This window comes from Desmodus rotundus, chromosome 5 (assembly GCF_022682495.2).
Source record: "Desmodus rotundus isolate HL8 chromosome 5, HLdesRot8A.1, whole genome shotgun sequence".
Classification (NCBI taxonomy): Eukaryota; Metazoa; Chordata; class Mammalia; order Chiroptera; family Phyllostomidae; genus Desmodus; species Desmodus rotundus.
The window spans coordinates 56,075,344-56,094,746 of NC_071391.1; the positions used below are offsets into that span (position 1 = coordinate 56,075,344).

Consider the following 19,403-nt stretch of genomic DNA (forward strand, 5'->3'; position numbering starts at 1 on the left):
CTATACTCCTAATAGTGCTTGGCATACAATATATTCAAAGGATATTTGCTACTAGTTTTTAAATCTATGGATCAAAAGCCATAACAACAAGAGATAGGATGCATGAGAAAACATGAGCTAACAGATTAGTTCAAATGGATACAAAGGGTTACTTGCATGTTGCCCTCTGGTAACTAGCTCTTGTAACACACTGCCTGATATTGCTGATTACAAGCCTATGAATTATGTGTTATAGTTATGATCATTATACAGATGAGGAAAATAAAGCATGAACCCATAACACAACTTGCTCAAGGTCTCTAGACTAACACTAGTAGAGGAAAGGCTCACTCTTTTTAACAACAAATCCATATTTTTGTTGTATTACCACCCCGTGTGGAGCAAAAACATAGCTGCAATCAGTCCCCTGCACTAACCTATGTTCCCACTGTGCATTTCAGGATTGGAGAGGCAGGAGGAAGCGCAGGATTTGGTGGAAAGCTAAGGACTCAAAGATTCTGAGAAAAACAAAGATGGTATCCTACACATTTTTAAAAACATTTCAGAAGACATATCACAAAAGATCCATCTAAAACTAGACATTTGTTTGAAGTATCATGTTTTATCTTAAAAATTTATGTAGTAGTTTTATATTTTATTCCACAATCATCTCTTTTAATAAAAAATAATGTTTCAGTCATTGATAACGGAGTCAACCTGACATCTCAAGTAGTTGCTACATGGCTATTAAGATTCACATAGTCCATTTCCCTGGAAGGAACCACCACCCAGTTGAGGGTTTATGTCCCTGATAGAAAGATGGCTGGACTGGGAGTCAGGACATCCCAGTTTTAGATCCAGCAAGTTCAGTGATAGGGTGAAAGCCATGTCACTGAACCCCCTTCCTTTATTTCTATGTTTGAGGAATAAAGAGCAAAAAGAATGACCTCTAAAAGTCTATGTGTCATCAAGGATCTGATTTCACACACACATTTTTTCCCTGCTGGGAAATACTAGAAAGAAAGCAGGGACACTATGCAATTCTTCCTTCTGGAAAGCAATGATGTCTGCTTTTATATTAGATACAGGAAGTTAGAAGATACAATGTCTTAAAGGCCTGCATAAATAAGACAAAAGTGAAAATTAAAAAAAAAAATGGCATATAAAGTGGCTTCTTATTAATTGGCTAAAGGATGAGGTTCTATATGTCTGAGAAAGGGCACCTAAAATCCATTTGTAATTCTATTGTTCTAGTTTATAGCCTACATTTTGTTTTGCTTATGAATCAGTTAATTTTATGGATTCAAGACCATGAAATTAGTGACAAAATATTATCTTCTATATTAAGGATTCACAATGGAATATGCAACAGAAAGAAAGAAATAAATCAGTCAGTGAAAGACAAGTCCCATAAATGTTCACTTAAAAGAGGAATCTAAGGAACAAAATAAACTAATGAGTAAAACAGAACCAGAGACATGGAAACAAGGAGCAGACTGACGGCTGCCAGAGGGGAGCAGGCAGGGGGAATGGTGGAAAGAAGGGGAAGGGATTAGTCAAAAAACATGTATGAATGACCCATGGACATGGATGAAAATGTGGGGATTGAATGTGGGAGCAAGGGGTGGACTGGGCAGAGTAGGACAAAGGGAGGAAATTGGGACAACTGTAAGAGAACAAACAAGAATTTCTTCAAAAAGATGTGAGGTGAAACAGCGAATTAGCATCAGTTGCCGTCTTCTATCTTGCCTTTCTCCATGTTCTATAGCCTCATCTCCAGAAAAAAATTCCCTAACGTCTAAATTCAGCTTTCATTTTTTTCCTCTTCCAACCATAATTTAACACCAGATCCTACACTCCAAGTTTAAAACATTGCAGGCTAAGCCATGGAGAAAGTCTGAAAACATTTCGTATTTGGAATGATTCCTTTGTATGAGAGGAAATAAAGAGAGACCAAGAAGAGGAGTGAGTGTACTTTTTAACCATCAGTCATCTATAAGGTGCTCACGTCCATGTTGGGTCTGGAAGATGTGTCAAGACCTGCCGCTAACAGACGGCAACTGGGCTCAGTTGCAGAAGGAATAAAGAACATTTTAGTTCCATTCCCCCTATTTTAAATTCTGATGACATGTATAAGTCAATCAATCTCTATTGTACCAATTGTTCTTCAAAATAAATGTTCTATTTGGAGTTATGTTCAATAAGAAAAAAACATGGAGAAAGAATAAATAAAAAGGAGGAGTGAATAGGGACTAGAAAAATAGAGGTTGGTCAAATACTGCTAGCATTTGCTGGTACCAAGAAATATATTCTGCAGATGTGTTTGTATGTTGTCATGGACTAGGCAATGAACTCTTTGTTCTACAGCCAAGAGTCTACAAATTTCTGGGCCCAAAATGCCAACCAGTTCCTAGCCCCATAGCAGCTCTAGCTTCCCAGAGTGGCAGTGTGTGTGTGTTACTCCGGGTTTCTCACTTTTCCAATGGCTTTCTACCCTCCGTTATTCCACAAAACGAGGGTCTTGTTTGCCAATTTATCTCCTACTGGGTGCAGGATAATGCTATAACTGTATGTTTCAGAGTCGGGATAGAGGAGTATTACCTGTTGCTTCGGGCTACAGGAGAGAGAGGAAGATAGTAGGAGAGAAGAATGAAAGGAAGGGAAAGAAGGCAGAAAGGAGGTATTTTCTGGGGTATGAGGACTCTTCACAAAACGGTGGGTCTCAGGCCGACTCTCTTCTGTTCGCTCAGACACTCCGCCCACTGGAATTGTAAACTCAAACACGCTGGAACCTTTATTTGCTTTATAAAGAATTTCCTAAATCAACAGGAAAGAAGATGATACTTCCTTATGAATATAATGTTTGCAAACTTACATCTCATGACCCCTCCTTGTCCTCATGGATTCAACAAAAACACCTGTACATTATGCTTTCATGTTATAGGATGAGCACTTCCTAGCCCTGCAATTGGAGTCCACAGGTGAGGCTTCTGGAGTTGGCTGTGCCTTTACAGAATTTGGTAAGGTCACTTAACTCTCTATTATTTGTAAGGTTATTCCAACTATCAATAAGGAGTGGATGATTCCTGACTTTAACACTAACCTAATTTTAAATGTAATAAAAATAGTGATAGAAAGAGTTTAGGATTTAGGTCATCTGGTTGGCTCTAAGACGTTTCCCTTCAGGTATATGAGGATCATAGCCAATTAATACAACCTCTCTGAAACTTCCTGTTCATGTATAAGTGGACATGATAAGTTATTACTTAATCAACTTCATGTGCTTCTTTGATAAGCAAATGAGATCATATATAAAGACACTACTCAATTTATAAAAGGATACATTTGGGATAATATTTAAAATTAGCAACATTAGTAACAACAACCCTTATGGGCACTTTCTTCAGTTAGCTGTTATGCTAAGGGTTTAACTCACAGTATCTTTTTAAATCTGCAAACAACCTGAAAAAGATTTGTATAATATATATTATAGAGGATGATATTGAGGCTTAGAGAAGTTCAGCAATTTGCCCAAAATGGCAATTGGTAGAGCATGGATTCAGATCTAGATTTTTCAAGTAATGGAAATTCTGACTGAGAGCAAAAGTGCACTGGACTGAGATTCTAATCTCATTAGATTATAATTTATTAGTTAACCACTTTGGATCCTGGACACTTCAATTCTTTGAACCTCAATTTTAAAAAATAAATACTATAGGGATATTAAAACCTGCTTTGTGCCCTGGCTGGTGTGGTTCAGTGCATGGAGGACTGGCTGAGAACCAAAGGGTCGCTGGTTCCATTCCCAGTTGGGGCACGTGCCTGGGTTGCAGGCCAGGTCCCCGGTAGGGGGTGCATGAGAGGCAACCACACATTGATGTTTCTCTTCCTCTCTTTCTCTCTCCCTTCCACTCTCTAAAAATAAATAAAGAAAATCTTTTTAAAAATCCTGCTTTGCTACCTGGCAAAGTTGCAACGAGAAAGGATTTAGCTGACGCTATTTGAAAACTGTAACAAGAAGGATTAGTATCAGGAAGGCAGGTAGCAGCAGCGGGGCAGTGGTTGTCTCAGCAGCAGGAGTTATAGCAAGAGCATTTGGGCAGCGTGTCTGGGGGGGTCTGTACACAAGATAAGAGTTAGAAACTCCATTTTCCTTAGGCATCTTTCTGCTCACTGGAAATATCAAAATGAAACTTAAAAGAGTATAGCATATCTAGTATTAGCCTACTAAAGGTTTTGAGAATTTGGTGTGTTTGTGTGCACACATGCATTTTAACTTAGCTTTGCTACCTGGAGGAGGTGTTATTAACTCTGAACAACTGTCTATTTTTCTATTCTGTAATAAAAATATCTTGGGTTTTATTTTTGCAATTTCTGGAATGGGTAAGAAAAAATGGGAGTAGCAGAGAATGGGCTTTACTTCGTTGTACAGTAACATATATCTGTGCAAATGACCATTTTGATGAGTCAACACAAACATTTCACAACGAGAGATACTGGAATAAAGAGAAGGCACGCTGCACCTGGTGCTACTTTTTCATGGGCTCCAGATGCTTATGCACAGGAATCACAAGACCAGCAGTCAAAGAAAATGCAAATCACACAAAAGAGGAAAATAAAAAGATAACAAGCTCTTGCCTTTTGTTCAAAAATAAAAGTGACAATTCCATTGCATTTTACCAGAAATCTGCAAATGTTTATGCAGTTCCAGGCTGTTGCAATTATCCAGGTCGCTTCTGATGTAGCTATTTTTTCCCCATTAGGTTGAAAGTCTCTATAGATTGTGTCATCTTTATTCCTTTACTAATAGAAATTCCATTAATAGCTTTGTTCATATTCTTCCAAAGGAAATTGACTAAAAACTGGGGTATTACTAGACAAAAATCCAAAGCAAGGCCAAGAAGAATAAAATAGAGAAATGAATCCAACATGATTGAGGATGATGAGTCAAGCAATATTTAGAATCCAGAAAGGACAAACAGACTTGGAACACCATGAACTAGAACTGAGTCTCATCACTGAACAAGTTCTATTTAGAGCTGACCTAAGCTTTCGATGGTTCAAACTCTACATCTAGGGACTGGAGGCTGGGGCTGTGGGAGTGACGCTGCAGCTGACGGGACAGGTTTCCACGATGGATTTGAGACAGAAAGGATTATTTCTTCATTATCTCAGTTCTGCCTAAGTTCTCACATTTTAAGCATTAATCAATCCATACAGATTTATTCAGGAAACATGGTATTTAAGACACTGTACTTGGGATGCAGAAACTAGGAAGATGAAGCATGTGGTTTTTCCCTGCATAGACTGTACAATATCATGTGCAAATAACAGAACTGCACCCCCCGCTCCCCGCCAATGCTTATAATACAAAGCAGAGAAGTATCACAAGAGAAATAGGGGAAAGAACCATGGTAAATATGAAGGAAAGTGATATTAGGGCCAGAAGTTTTGCTTTTCTCTTGGTTTTATCACCTATGTGATTTTAAACCAGGTACCTAACTCCACTGATCCTCAAAAATGAAGATAATATTGGGGCCATTTCATATGGGTATCGGGACAATTAAAGAAAAACGTGTAGACTAAAGTAGTATGTAAGTAGTTTCCCTACTCTTATTTTTCTTCAAGGAGTGTTAATCAGGGTTGAAATAATGAGGGAGAAGGCAGATCATCTGGTTACGAGTCGTGAAGGAAGTCTTGTGGAAGGGGCTGTGAGTTAAGGCCTAAAGGATGGAACTTCACCGTGAAGGCCAGTGGGCTCAGGCAATCTGCCCACTTTCTCTCTAGCTCTTATTCTTCCCTTTCTTGTGGAGCTGGATCCCATCCCTGGACTACTGGTCACAAGCTGGCCCCAGTGTTAGTTAAGGTTCTCTGGTTGAAGAGAATAGAAAGACACTTGTATAGACTTAAGCAAAATTTGAATTTACCAGGTCCACAGGGCAGGAAGTTCAGCATGTGAGCCACCTGACGAATAGGGACTAAGAACTGGGAATTCTGAGTGACCCAGGAGGCAGGCCACAATCCAGCTTCTCTCAGCCTCTCACTGTTCTTGTCAGGCTCATCTCTCTCAGCATCTTTCTTAGGGACCACGTGGTTTCTCATCTCTACTATTGTTTCATTCTTTTATATTTGTGCACAAGCTTTCTCTGCTTCTCTGTGCATATGTCAGTCCCTGGCACAGACAGGTGTTAACCTATGGGCCAGGCCATGTGTAGTGGGGGTAATGGAGTCACTTCTTTCTCCACTGGAGATTCTCTTCTAAGGCTTCAGTGCCTTAGTGTGGGCCTGCATTATTCAGCTTCTATTCTGCTTGACCTGCAGAATATCTGACCTAAAATAAATTGTCCAACTCTTATCCTTGTTGTTCGTGACCTTCCAACCTAATGCTCAAAGAGGAAGAGCAAGACTTGGGGAAAGCTGATAACTACTCCTAACTCCATATTGTTCGTTCATGCCTCGGTTCCTCTGCACATACTGTTTCATCCCTCCTCACCTTTCTCACCTGATAAGCCCTTACTTTAAAACCATCTCAAGACTTCTCTTTGCCTCTTCCCTTTTCAGTCTCCCTCAATCATCCTTCTCCCCAATTCCAAGCACAGAGACCACTTCCACCTTGCTGCATTTACTGTGGTTTTCACAGCCCTTGATTACTGCTCCTGTCACACCAGGTTATATGTTTTTGGTTCCAATGATTTTCTCCCTTTTCTAGTAAACACTTTAAGAGAAAATACTTATCTGGCTGGGAGTCAGACAACTATTTTCAAGGTCTGGTGTTTCCATTGAATAGCCATTAAACAAGGGAAAGTTACTTCACCTCTGTAAACTTTGTAAAAAGGAGATGATAGTGCCCAAGTCAGAGAGTTGGAGAGTTAAGTAGAATAATATTTGAAGTGCTGAGAACAGCATGTGACATAAAATAGTATTGAACTGGTATTCAATAAATACTATCACTTCTATACTACAAATAGCAAACCCAGGATGTGTCAGACAAGATGTACCAATTTTTTTGCTAAAGAAATTAACTTGTATTTTAAGATTACAAAATATTTGGGAAATAGTGTGTTGTTTTGTCTGCAGTGGTTTTGCAAAATATCTATAGTTGCTATGCTATTCTGATAAGAGATGTGTATCTGTGAATGCACATGTGCGATATTGAATTGCAATAGTAAGAAATGCCATGAACAGCTCCCACAAGGTGACATTCAAGTGTGCATGTGCATGGGTATATCTCTCTTTCTCTCCCTAAATATGTACATGTATGCATATGTACATTTTTATTTAATGTTTGTTTCTTTTCCAGAATATGAATACCTCAGGACAGAATTTGAACTCATTCTAGTTATAACTATAAGCCCAAACATATTACGATTTCAGATACATAAGGTACTTCATAAATTTTGGTTGCACGAATGAGCAGATGAAAAAATAGACCACATTTACATAATTAGTAAGTGCCTTTACTGTTCCCTCAACTTTGAATGTCTTCTTTCTTCATCATCGCTGCATGTAAAAATTCTTCTTAACCTTCAAAATCCAGCTGAGATACCCTTCTATGAAGCTTGCTCCTATCCTTAATTTTTATGGTAATTAATGGGTACTTAAGGCACTCAACACTTCGTAACTGGCGTTGAAGTGAATTATGCATTCACTTGAAAAATCCTTGTGGGCAGAATTCCATGTAGGTTTTATCAGGGATTCTCCTGATTTAGTCATCACATCGCCCCCAATGTTTGGCAAGCTCGGTGACATTTACATTAGAACAAATCCACACATGAAGGAAAGTCAGCTTTGTACATTGCAGCAAGAGACAGTGGGGCACCACTCAGGCAAGGGGTAATGCAGTCTTTCTCTCAAAGTGGTGGTATCACAAAGAAATTAAAGTACACCTTCAGGTCCCTATTCTGTGCCTAGTAGCATGCCCGGAACACAGCAGGGGCTCAGTCTCTATGGAAAGGACTACTAGTTATGGGACTGTTCTTATAAGCATATCAACCCACATAATAAAACACCAACAACATTTGATTTGCCTGATACCTAAAGATACTCCCTGTCTAGAAAAAGTGCTCTTATAGCTCCAATGATGGAACAAATTTATGGGACTTCATGAGAGAGCTTTTTAACCATTCTTTCATTCAATAAATGTTTAGGAGCTTGTATTGGTTGGCACTTATGCTAAGGATTCAGGAAATTCTGTACTGCTCTTTGGTCAAGTAGACCAACCTGCTTGAGATCCAAATTAGATCTCCAGCTCATCAATATAGGGCATTATATGTTATGTGAAATCAAATCCTGAAACTTTGAAAGACTTTTGTCTTTCTTCTTTCTGCTGACCATTAGGGGTGTACACTATCCAGGTATGAGCTGCTTTGTGAAGTCTATGCTGCATGGGGTGATTGTACTATAATTGAGATTTTAAGTCAGATTTATTAGTAGTGCATAGAACCACAATGACCGAGAAACCATTTGAGGTCTATGGCTTATTGTGTGTGGGAGAAATGGTCTAGATGATGAAGGGGCATCTGCACAGACAGCATTTACCTACTGGTGACATTTTCAGGTCAGTTTTCCTAATATTAGCTACATCAATGTGTGTCTATACTTTCTACACATAATTCATTTCCAAGTATTCAAAAAAATAGGTTCATTTTAAAGAAGGCAAATTGAGTCAATAGACTTTGTCATTTCCTCAGTATACTTAATAAGGTATGGTAGTGATATGTATTTTTAGGACTTATTTGGATATCCTAAATAAGGGTATCATTAGGCAAAAATCCCATATATTCATGTATGTGTATGTGTGTATAAATACATGTGTTTATGAAATATGTATCACTGGGTTAAAAAGTGCCTAACAGACACAATAAATGGGGTCCATTTTCTGAGATTTAATTTATATACTCAAAGAAATAAATTCAGGCTCAATTTAAACAGAATTATCATCAGCTAATGATAATATTTTTAATAATGAGCTCCATGAAGGGGGAGATACTTAGGCATCACAAGAAGTATCATACTCATGATAAAGCAAGAAGAGTTTAATAAAGACAGAAGAAGCAAATTATACACATGAGATTCTAGTTCAATGTATTATAAAATCAGTATAACTTAATCTGGTTTAGAGAGCTTCCCACCATTAGTTTTTTTAAGTTCTTGCAAAAAGTATATGTTTAATGACTTTAACAATCAAGATCAATTTAGAGAGATCCAAGTAGAAAATAGTATTCAATGAGGAGAACTTTAAATATAGCACAGTCTTTGAAACACTTAGGTGATTCCAAGTTACAGAGAAAAATATAATGGCACCTAATTTGAGTCACTGAAAATAACTTGAACTTTAAAGGTTTCTGCTAACTATTGTCAGAAGCATATCTCTTGAGTTTTTATGCCAGAAAAAAATGTTTTTCTCGAGGGATTCCAAATAAACTTTATCAGGGATTAATTTTCAATAGTGTTCTCTTATACTCAATAGATCATCTTAATCTTTCAAAATAACTCTAATTTAAAAATTAAATATTTTACTACTCTTCTTCCTAGTCCCATTTACCTCATCTTAGCCTATCAAATGTTCCTCTGGTTGGATAACCATAAGCAGAAACATTATTTATGCAATATAAAACATATCACTGACATTAATTCACTTTATACATCTGTACTCTTGTATCAGCCGTTTTTACAAATCTCTAAGTAGTGCCTCAAGACTCTACTAAAGGAACAGTCATAATTTTAAAGAGAGGTTTTATGGTAGATTTTACTTAGAAAAGGAAAGAACTGAAATTTAAGAACTCACTTTTGGCTTCTTGATCTATCTGCAAAACAGTCAAGTCATTCTGAGTAGTTTGGGGGGAACCGACGAGGGAATACACGCTGAAATCTGTTTTAAATTTTCATATAAGGGATATCAATCTTGTGCTCTTTAATACCTGATACTATTCGAAACTACCAACTTCAGGGGGATAAATTTGCTTGGCCACTATTACTCTTTTTCACTGATCCATGGTAGACCATATTAAGAATTGAGATTTCATATAGAGAAAAATAAATAAAAACCAGACATATTTATCCCAAACACAAACTACAGAAAAAAAATCACATCTTTAAATGCATAGACTACATGACATTTATCCAGAGCTATAAAAGAAAAAAAATGAATAAAAAAATTTTAAATCCCTAGGAAAAGAAAAAGAAAATTCTCCTTACCGGAATGAATGCATGCTGCATAGCTTGCTCACATTGTTTTAAGGAAGCAATAGTATCCCACAAAAGCTGATAATTTTCAGCCCGGGAAGCACTTGGCCGCTGCATGGTGAAAGCTAGTAACACTCAAACTGAGCTCAAAGAACCGAGTTGAACGGAAAAAAACCTGCAGATCTGTTACATAAACTTCTTAATTAGATCTGCTACACAAACTGCTATCTTAAGACTTAAAAAAAGTTAATCAGAACATTTCTTTTGGGGGATAACTGGGCATGACTTGAACAGAGACAGATGTTTTCATTGGGAAGGATTTTTGTTCCCACACTTGTGAAAAGCAATCCCATCAGTGTTTCCCTGTCTTTACACGGGTCTGGCGAAACTGCACATACCATAAGTGTGTGGGAAGGGAGAAGTGGGAGGGAGAGAGATGGGAAAAAATATTTCCACCAGAAGATTTGGGTGACAGGCAACGGAGGTAGCATTTGAGTAGCTTATGCAAAGTGTCTTAGCTTGAAGGCAGTGTGTTATGCACACATACATGTACATATATATGCAGGTGGACACTTTTCTGCTGTGTGAGAAATGCAATTATATACATGCATTTTCACTGTGTCATTGAATATGTCCAATTCTCCTCTCAGTTCAGTTAAGGTCTGGATGTGAAATATTTTTCAAATACAGAGTATGACTGCTCTTATTAATGATAGAGTTGTTTACCTAGGAGTATCTCTGAAGACTAGACAGAAGGATCTTGAGTGTAAAGTGCAATCCATTAACTGTCTTAAAATTAAAGGTAAATTAGAAGACCTTTATGTTGTTTTATGCATTGGATAAAAGTCACATTTATTTCCTGTTCTAGGTAGAATTTCCATAAACAATATCAGGAAAATTGAGCATTTAAATATTCTTGGGACCTGAGAGTGGCCTGAGCATAAATTGGAATGTGTTAAATAAAAAAAAATAACTTGCACACTTGAACAATAAAAACCTAGTAAACACTAAATAAAATCTGAACAGCAGAAGATAGCAACATATTTTGAAGTGTTCCTTCACCTAAGCAAGAGCCCACAAAGCAAGGTGAGGCTCCGCTTCCTTCCTACAGTCTCCGTAGGATTGTTGAGGTGGGGTATGTAGCTTGTAAGGCCCTGAGCACTTAGAAGTTCAGAAGGAATCTGTACTCTCAGGGCTACTTAAATAACCAACAGTGGGGATATTTATTCAAGGATTTCTAGAGGCAAATGGTAAACTGAGAGCAATAGAAAATGTAATGAATAAATTGTGCTTTTAATTGACCTAGAAAATCCAAGGAGTATAAAGCAAGGTACCAACTGTAGAAAACAGTTTGATAACATAAATGAAGAATTTCTGCTGTATTATTTTTAGAAGAGCTCCATGATTTGGGTTACCTAGTTTTTCTGCATTTGTACCCTGGTGATGGTGGATTAGTTTCTACTAATGACCTTGTGGTGAGAAAGTTTCAAAGGCTGGTACCAGCAAAGTTTCCCTGTCATCTCAATTATTTTCAATTTTGCATTGAAGGAGTTGCAAGTAGAACTGATCCTTCAGAACTGCTACTTGAGCTAATGTGTAAGGAGATTGTTTTTCCTTAATATTTCATGAGTACACACCAGAAGGCTACTGCCATTAGACAGTTTGTTTTTCAATATCAATTCAGTGAACCTTTTCTTTTTCTCATTCATGATGTTGTTCTGTTCAGCTCACACCTACAGTGCCTCCTCTGCCTTCGTTCCTGCCCTGATAGTCTCCCACCTGCCCCAGCCACATGCTTCTTCCTCATTCACTGTCAACCAGCCAATTCACAACTTCCAGAAAATATTCCTTCACTTGTATTTCTTAGCAAGGAATAGGACAATAAAAAGTTGGTTTCTAAATTATCCTCCAAAATTTGGCCAATCTTTTTTAAATTACTTGAGCAAATGTTCATCATTACTGGGTGTCTGTCATGCTTGAACTTCTTCTTCCTCTTATTCATCAGGTCCTGTTAGTCTTTCATTTACGCAGCTTCTAAAAGATCCTCCTTGCCTTATTCTGGGAAACAGGTAGAAAACCCAGTCTCTGCATGTAGAAACACTACATAAAAATCCTCCGGAATCATGCGTGCATTCACTTACTTATTGACCCACCACACCTGCCAAGCATCCCCCACGCGCTATGCTATTTGATTGTACTATGGGCAAATGGATATATCAGATGTTGACTTTGTCTTTAAGGTGTTTAAACTTTATTTGAAGAGGTGATACCTGGGTATGAATAACAAAAAGTCAAGTTAAAAAAGAGTAAGTTCCATAAAAAGACTGATTTAAACTCTTCATAAAACAATACAAAATATACCCATTGGGAAAATTAGGGCAGCTTCCTGGAAGATTCAGAGCTTGGCCAGAGCTTGAAGTGTGGGTAAAATTTGGACATGCATAGATAGGTAGGGGGCATTCCTGAAGAAGGCATGGAGTGGGAAAATAGAGGTCATTACTAGTTGGTTTGGAAGGAGCGCCATCCCAAGGAAGCTGAATCCTCAGATGTATACTGAAGCCAAGGCTACACATACTCTTGAGTAAAAAACCAGTAACTTCCTATTCTTAATGCTAACTAAATTTAGCTTTAACCAATTCTTTGAGCATCAATGTGCATAAATTCAGTGAAAGTATCCTTAAAAATAAACCTCATGAGATGGTAAATTCCATATATTTATCCCTACTCTTTAAAATAGGTACATTTAATATACTTTTAGAGGTTTTAGGTGGCTCAATCATTTTGGCACATTACGTAGTTAAGTAGTTATGTGGCTTTTATGAAGTACATGTAGTATGTTTTGCACTCATGCCCAATCACTTTCATAAGTTGTGAAATCTATTGCCTTCACATTCAAGTAGGGTCCACAATGATCTCACCCGATCAAACATTTGACTCAGTTCATTTGGGCTCAGTTTAACAAGATTTATCGAGCTCTACTATGCACTAAGCACTGTGCTAGAAACAGGGACCACAGAGATAAATATAATTTCAATCCTGTTTCTCTCTAACTACCACTCAGCATGCATTTGTCCCTGCCCACCAAGTACATTAGGCCTGTCTGTCATATCTAAAAGTCTCAGAATGTCTAAAAGTACTTTTTGTATGGAAGTACTGCCATGCCCAGACAGGTCTGCATTTGAATGCTTGCTGCCGGTAACTGGTTTACCTATAACTTCCTTACAATTGTACCTCCAGTACCTCTTAGATTTACACTCCTATCTGAAACAAATAAAAAACTGAAAAAAGTACATGAAACAATGAATTTCAAGAATGGATCTTAGAAAACAAAGAACAATAAACTCTGAGAGAAAGGAAACGAACCAGGGAAGTCCTTAGGATGGCCCCACTTACAGGATTAAATGCCCAGGCCACGTTACCAGGAGGGGAATCCAATGGGACCCTCCTGAATTTGCTGAATTGAGGAAATAGAGTTGGTTTTCTGAAGAGAACAAAGCAACAAAGTTTATAGAAAATAGAGAAAATCAATGAAACTATCATTTAGCTCCTTGAGATTATCAGTAAAGTTGATAGACCTCTAACAAGAAAAGAAATGAAAAAAGGAAAGAAACTAGTGACTGGAATCCGGAATGAGAGGTAGCATTGCTGATCCTTATGATTGCAGATCCTGCGGTCATAAGAGGGCTAATAAGAAACTCTTATAAACAACATTGTGCCAATAACTTTAACAACTTAGATAAAATGGATGAATTCCTTGGGAGATATAAAGTGCTAGAGCTCACTCAACAAGAAGTAAGTACCCCAAATAGTCATCCTACATATCTGTTAAATATATTGAATTTGTATTTAAAAACCACCAAGAAACTTCAGGCCCAGATTGTTTCACTAGTGAATTCTACTAAACATTTAAGGAAGAAATAATAATAGTTATATACAAAACTCTTTCAGAGAACTGAAAAGGAAAGAATAATTTCCAACCCATTTTTTGAAGTCAGATTATCTCTGGTAGAAAATCATATGATGATAATACAAGGAAAGCAATTACCCACATGACCTCATGAATATATATTCAATAATTTAAGTGAAATTTTAGCAAATTGAATCCAGCAACATATAAAAAGCATAATGAATCATGAACAAGTAGATTTAACATTTGAAAATGACCCAATGTAATTCACCATATTAAAAACATTTTTAAGAAAAAATAACCAGCTGACCATATGATCATTTTAATAGATACAGAAACAGTATTTTATAAAATCCAAAATTCACTTTTAGGATTTTTAGGATTTAAGTTAAAAAAATTGCTCAGAACAAGGTAAGGATGTCCCTTCTCACCACTTCTATTCAGGATTATCTGGGAGCTTCTAAATAGTGCAACAAATCAAGAAAAAGAAAGGAATATTGTAAAAGAAGAAATAAAAGCACATTTCTTTATATGTGAAATAATTGTCTATGTAGAAAATCACATGGAATCTAAAGCAAATTTTAGAATTTATGAATGAGTTTATTAGCAAGGTTGCAGGACCCAAGATCAATATTAAAAAGACAAATTGTATTCTCTATACTAGCAAAAAATGAATGGAAGTTGAAATAAAAAATAGGAATTCAGGGACATAGACAACTGTGTGGTGATTGTGGGGGGTGAGAGTGGGGATGAGGTTTAATGGGATGGTCACTTAGTAAGTTCTACAATGTCTCATCACTGGATTCTAAACCTGAAACTAATATAATATTTTATGTCAACTGTAATTAAAATATTAAAAATGATGTAAAGTAAAAAAAGACATTATACTCTTTTGAGGATAGGGTCCTCCATCTTAAAATATCTGGCTTCCCCATTGCATTTAAAGCCCAGAGCCTGCATCATTGTAACAGTGACATTATAATTGGTATTAAAATTATAGAGATAAAAATCTACCCTTGCACTTCTTAAAAACTTTCTTATGTAGTACCCCTCTCACCCCCATGAAGGTAACAATCCCAATTTACAGATACAGCAATAGGTTCACAGAGGCTAATGTAACTTTCTTCATCACTTACTAGGCATGTGACCTTGGACAAGTCTCTTAGTTTGTCTTTGCTTCAGTTTATCTGTGAAATAGAGATTATAGCAGTACTTATCTCATAGGATTGTTGAGGATTGAATGAGAGTTAATATTTGTAAAACTTTAGAGCAGAGTCTGGCACATAATTAGCACTATTATTAGTGTTTATGAGATTATCCTATTCCATTTTACTTTATTAATATATTCAATAAGTAAGAATTAAGTAATAAAGTAAGAAATAATATCTAGATAAATTTATATCTTTTGGCTCTTGGTCCAACATACACTTGAGCAATGATCAGTAAATACTGAGGTAATTCCAGATTCAGTTTTCCTGACCACCACCCATTCTAGACTAGTCTAAGTATGTGTCCTTCCTAATATTCTTTCTTCCTGAACCCTGTTTATTTCCTTCATAGTCCCATCTTAACTTGAAATGTATTTATTGAATTACTTTTTCTTTCTAGTCTCTCCCACTTGATTATAGTTTCAGGAACAAAAGCACATGTACAGTCAGTACCAGCAGTGACTGGAAAACATAGACTTTGCCAGTGTTGCTTGATGTTAGGGTTATTAATTGGGCATAAACTAGATAAAAGCTTATTAAAACTTCCAAAACATATGTTAGTATATTTACCAGGTTAGTCAGTATTTTCAAAGATCTATGGCGAATTTGGCCATGGTTCTTTATTATCAAAAACTCACATCTAACCCATATTCTCCTTTTTAAGACAGAATGGCCCTTCTTTTTTGATGGTGCAAGACTCACATGACTGTACGAGGGCGAAAGGGCCAATGAACTTTGTCACTGTAGGCAGTAGTGTTCCAGAGGGCATGAAATGACCTGTAGTATTTCAAAATCCATACAGTAGAGAATTGTGCTGTATAGTCAACCACTCTTCCCATGTGATTAAGGAATGCAAGTCAATTTAGTAGAAAGCTAGTCCATTCACTCGGCAGAGCCTTTGGAATCCTAAGTCCATTACTACAAGGGCGAGAAAGCAAGTGAACAGAGAGAAGCTGACTGAAGCAGGCAGGACACCATGTCTTGTTCTACTGAACACTAGATTACAGCATCTGAAACCTCAGGCCAGGGTTACGGCTGGGGCTAACTTGGATAAAACTATGCGACAGATCAAGTCTGTCTTCCTCATGTTCTTCCCCTTGCAGAACCCTGAGCTCCTCTCCTCTGAACTCTCCTGACAGAAGGAACACTGCATGAACTCACTTATAGGTCAGTAGTAAAAATTTAATTTGTATTTCTCCCACTTGCTTTCTTGATTCTTTCTGAGAGTAGGCGTCATTCTTATCTATCTGTTTATCCCCAGACCCTAGCACATTGTCTGGCATATAATGAGAGACAGGGAGACTTTGTTAAATAAATGGATGGATGGATGTGGCAAGTATTGCACTTGACAGTTGATAATAGGAATTCCTTGTATTTGTAGAGCATATTTTGGTTGACAGGGCACTTTCACAACTAGAAATTCTTTTCTCTTTTACTTTTTACTGTCTCTGTGTTCCCTTATTTCCATATCAGTATATCAGTGGCTCCCTCATTTCTCTCTTTGACCCAGATTTCTCTCCTGAGTTGCGTATCCTGCTGCCTGCTGGTCATCTCCACTCAGGCATCTCACAGACCTCTCAGACTTACCTCCTTCAAACTCGGAGTTCTTCTTTTCCCTGTCCCCTCAGATTTGCTTGTTGTTCATGTTCTTTTCCAAAACCCCCAGCTCCTTCCACTCAGTTGCTTAAGCCATATGCCTGTATCTCAGGGAGCCCCGATATCCATTTCATCATGACCCTCTGGGCCTGGCCTGGTCTAATTCTGTCTGTCTCCAATGTCATCTTGTGCCATCTCCCCCTGTCTGTGCCTTTGCCCCACAGGCCTGCTCCCAATACTTAGGATATGATGACACTGATTCTCATGTCGGTTTCTCTGCAAATGCTATTTACGCTGCCTCAAATCCTCTCCCACCTCTTCTCCAGAATTCTCTCCTACTTATCCTTCAATTCCAACTTTCACTGTGCATTGTAGGAGGCTTAGCAGCATGCTGACCTCTGCTCACTAGATGCCAGCCAGTAGAGCTCCCTTCCCCTAATTGTGGCAATGAAATAGGTCCCAGGTCACTGTTGAATGAACCCTTGGTTGGTCAGGGCGGGGGGGAGTGCAGAAGTTGGTACAAAATCAAATTCACTTGAGAACCACAACCTTGTCAGGATTTTGTCAGAGCTTTTTATGGAAAAAGCCAGGTGACTTTCAGATTATTGTTGCACTCCCCGCTGCACTAGCCCTTCAGGGATAGAGAAGAGTTATCTATCATTAGGTGTTGTACATGCATAGTGTCTAACATGAGATAGGTGCTCCATAAATATTTGTTCAATAAATGAAAGAGTTCAATTATCACAAAAATCACACGGTGTGTGTATACCCAGAATCGGCACTACCATTTCTAAATGGAATAACAGATGTACAGAACTGTTAAACGACAGGCACACAAATCACACTATTGATGAATGGTAGATTTGTATCAGACCTGAGCCTGGGTTTTATTACTCTCATTTCTCCTTATCTGTGTATGTCATTTTACTGCCATTACCATTTTGTTAATCTTATCACATTACTTTACTCTATCTTTTCCAAGCTTCTCATTGCATCCTTGTAACAGTAATATAGATCTAGCTCTTTTTCAAGGTCTGAAATGTTCAGGACTTCATGGGGGCTTTCAATGATGCCTCACTACGATGCTTTTAAAAACTCATAGCGTATTAAATATAAGAGGGAGGTGGTTAGCGCTTCTTCTATCATAAAAGGAATGCAAGAGGGAAAACAATCAATAACTCTTCTGAGTGAATTTGCTTTGACGGTGCTCTTAGCCTTGTGGTCCTGGAGAAAAGTAACCACATGACAGGTAAAGATAATCTGATATTAATGAAGCCATTGCAGAATTGTGAACCAGAACATTAAAAGAACTTCTGAGGATACTAGGTTAAAATTAACTTTTATTACCTTCCTGCCTGAGTATGGCCAAGCAGAAAATTCTCAATTGAAAATAGAAATTCTTTTAAATGGCATGCCTAATTCACTTCTATTCTCCAGGGTTTTGAAACACGGGATCTATACAACACAGCTACTCAATTTTTTTTTCCAAACAAATATATTTTCATGACCTAAGCACTTTCATCCCAATAGCAAAGAGCTGAGTGAAGACAGAGCACACTTGTAAAAGGTAAACCTGACACAGAGGTGCTCTGCAGCCCCGGTGGGGAGCTGCACTGGGTGGGGGAGCATTGTGATGATGGAATCTTCTTACTTGGTAGCAAGGGGCTGGAGGCTGAAGTACCTTCTCCTCTGCAGGTAACACCTATGTTTGCCCATCTCTACACAGAGGCAGCGAGAATAGTTAAGAGTGCAAGATTTAGAGTCAGATTTCCTGGACTAGAATACTAGCTAGACTGATTTTTAACTGCATGACCCTGGTCAGCTTATTCTACACTCTCAGTTTCCTCTTCTTTAAAATGGGTTTGATACTAATATTTCTGCCATATAGTTGTCGTGTGGATTAAATAAATCAGTTAACCAGCACAAATAAGCACCCAACAAAAATTGTTAGTTATTATCCCTCTTCCTTACATAGATTTATTTCTATTTCTGTGTATTACTAAGCTGTGTCTATATGACAGATGTTTATAATTTCACTAGTTCATAAGCACATCAAAGATCCAATTTTTATTGCATTTTCATCATTACACACCTCATTTTATTCTTACAACAACCCTGAGAGGCTGGGATGGTTGTGCCCACCTTACATACAAGAACCTGAGATGCAGACTGATTGAAATATGCCTATAATTATGAAGTTACATACTTAGGGCAAGGGTTTAAGCACGGCTCTTAGAAATATTATTTTGGTCTATTAACACCAGAGAATTTTCACAGATTCACTATTGTCTTGACTGTTAAAGATATCAAGATGGCCCTCAGTGAAGTTTTCTGGGAATCTGTCCTACCTTTTTCCTCCTCTAATCAATACATGTCCCTGGGTAGCAACTTTATGGTTTAGTTGGTGTTTATTACATGTCTTTCTCTGTTTCTGTACCTCCTTTCCTCCCCTACTGTTTCCTCTCTTGTTCTCTCTCCCTTACCCCCACCCTCTCCTTTCCTCTATCGCTCTCTGTCTTCCTCCCTAC

The 19,403-nt window shown here is 37.7% G+C and overlaps 1 protein-coding gene across 18 annotated transcripts in view; it reads right to left on the reverse strand.

Moving 5' to 3' along the window:
* Positions 1 to 19,403, reverse strand: part of DLG2 (discs large MAGUK scaffold protein 2) — a 1,324,826-nt gene that overhangs the window by 709,161 nt on the left and 596,262 nt on the right. For 3 of the 18 annotated variants that reach the window (XM_053925691.1, XM_053925690.1, XM_053925678.1), the window contains exon 1: positions 10,177 to 10,281. The exons of the other annotated variants lie outside the window; for them this stretch is intronic. In XM_053925691.1, the coding sequence (XP_053781666.1) occupies positions 10,177 to 10,281 (105 nt within the window). Of the gene's footprint in view, positions 1 to 10,176; positions 10,282 to 19,403 lie in introns of those variants that run through there. 18 annotated transcript variants of the gene reach the window in all.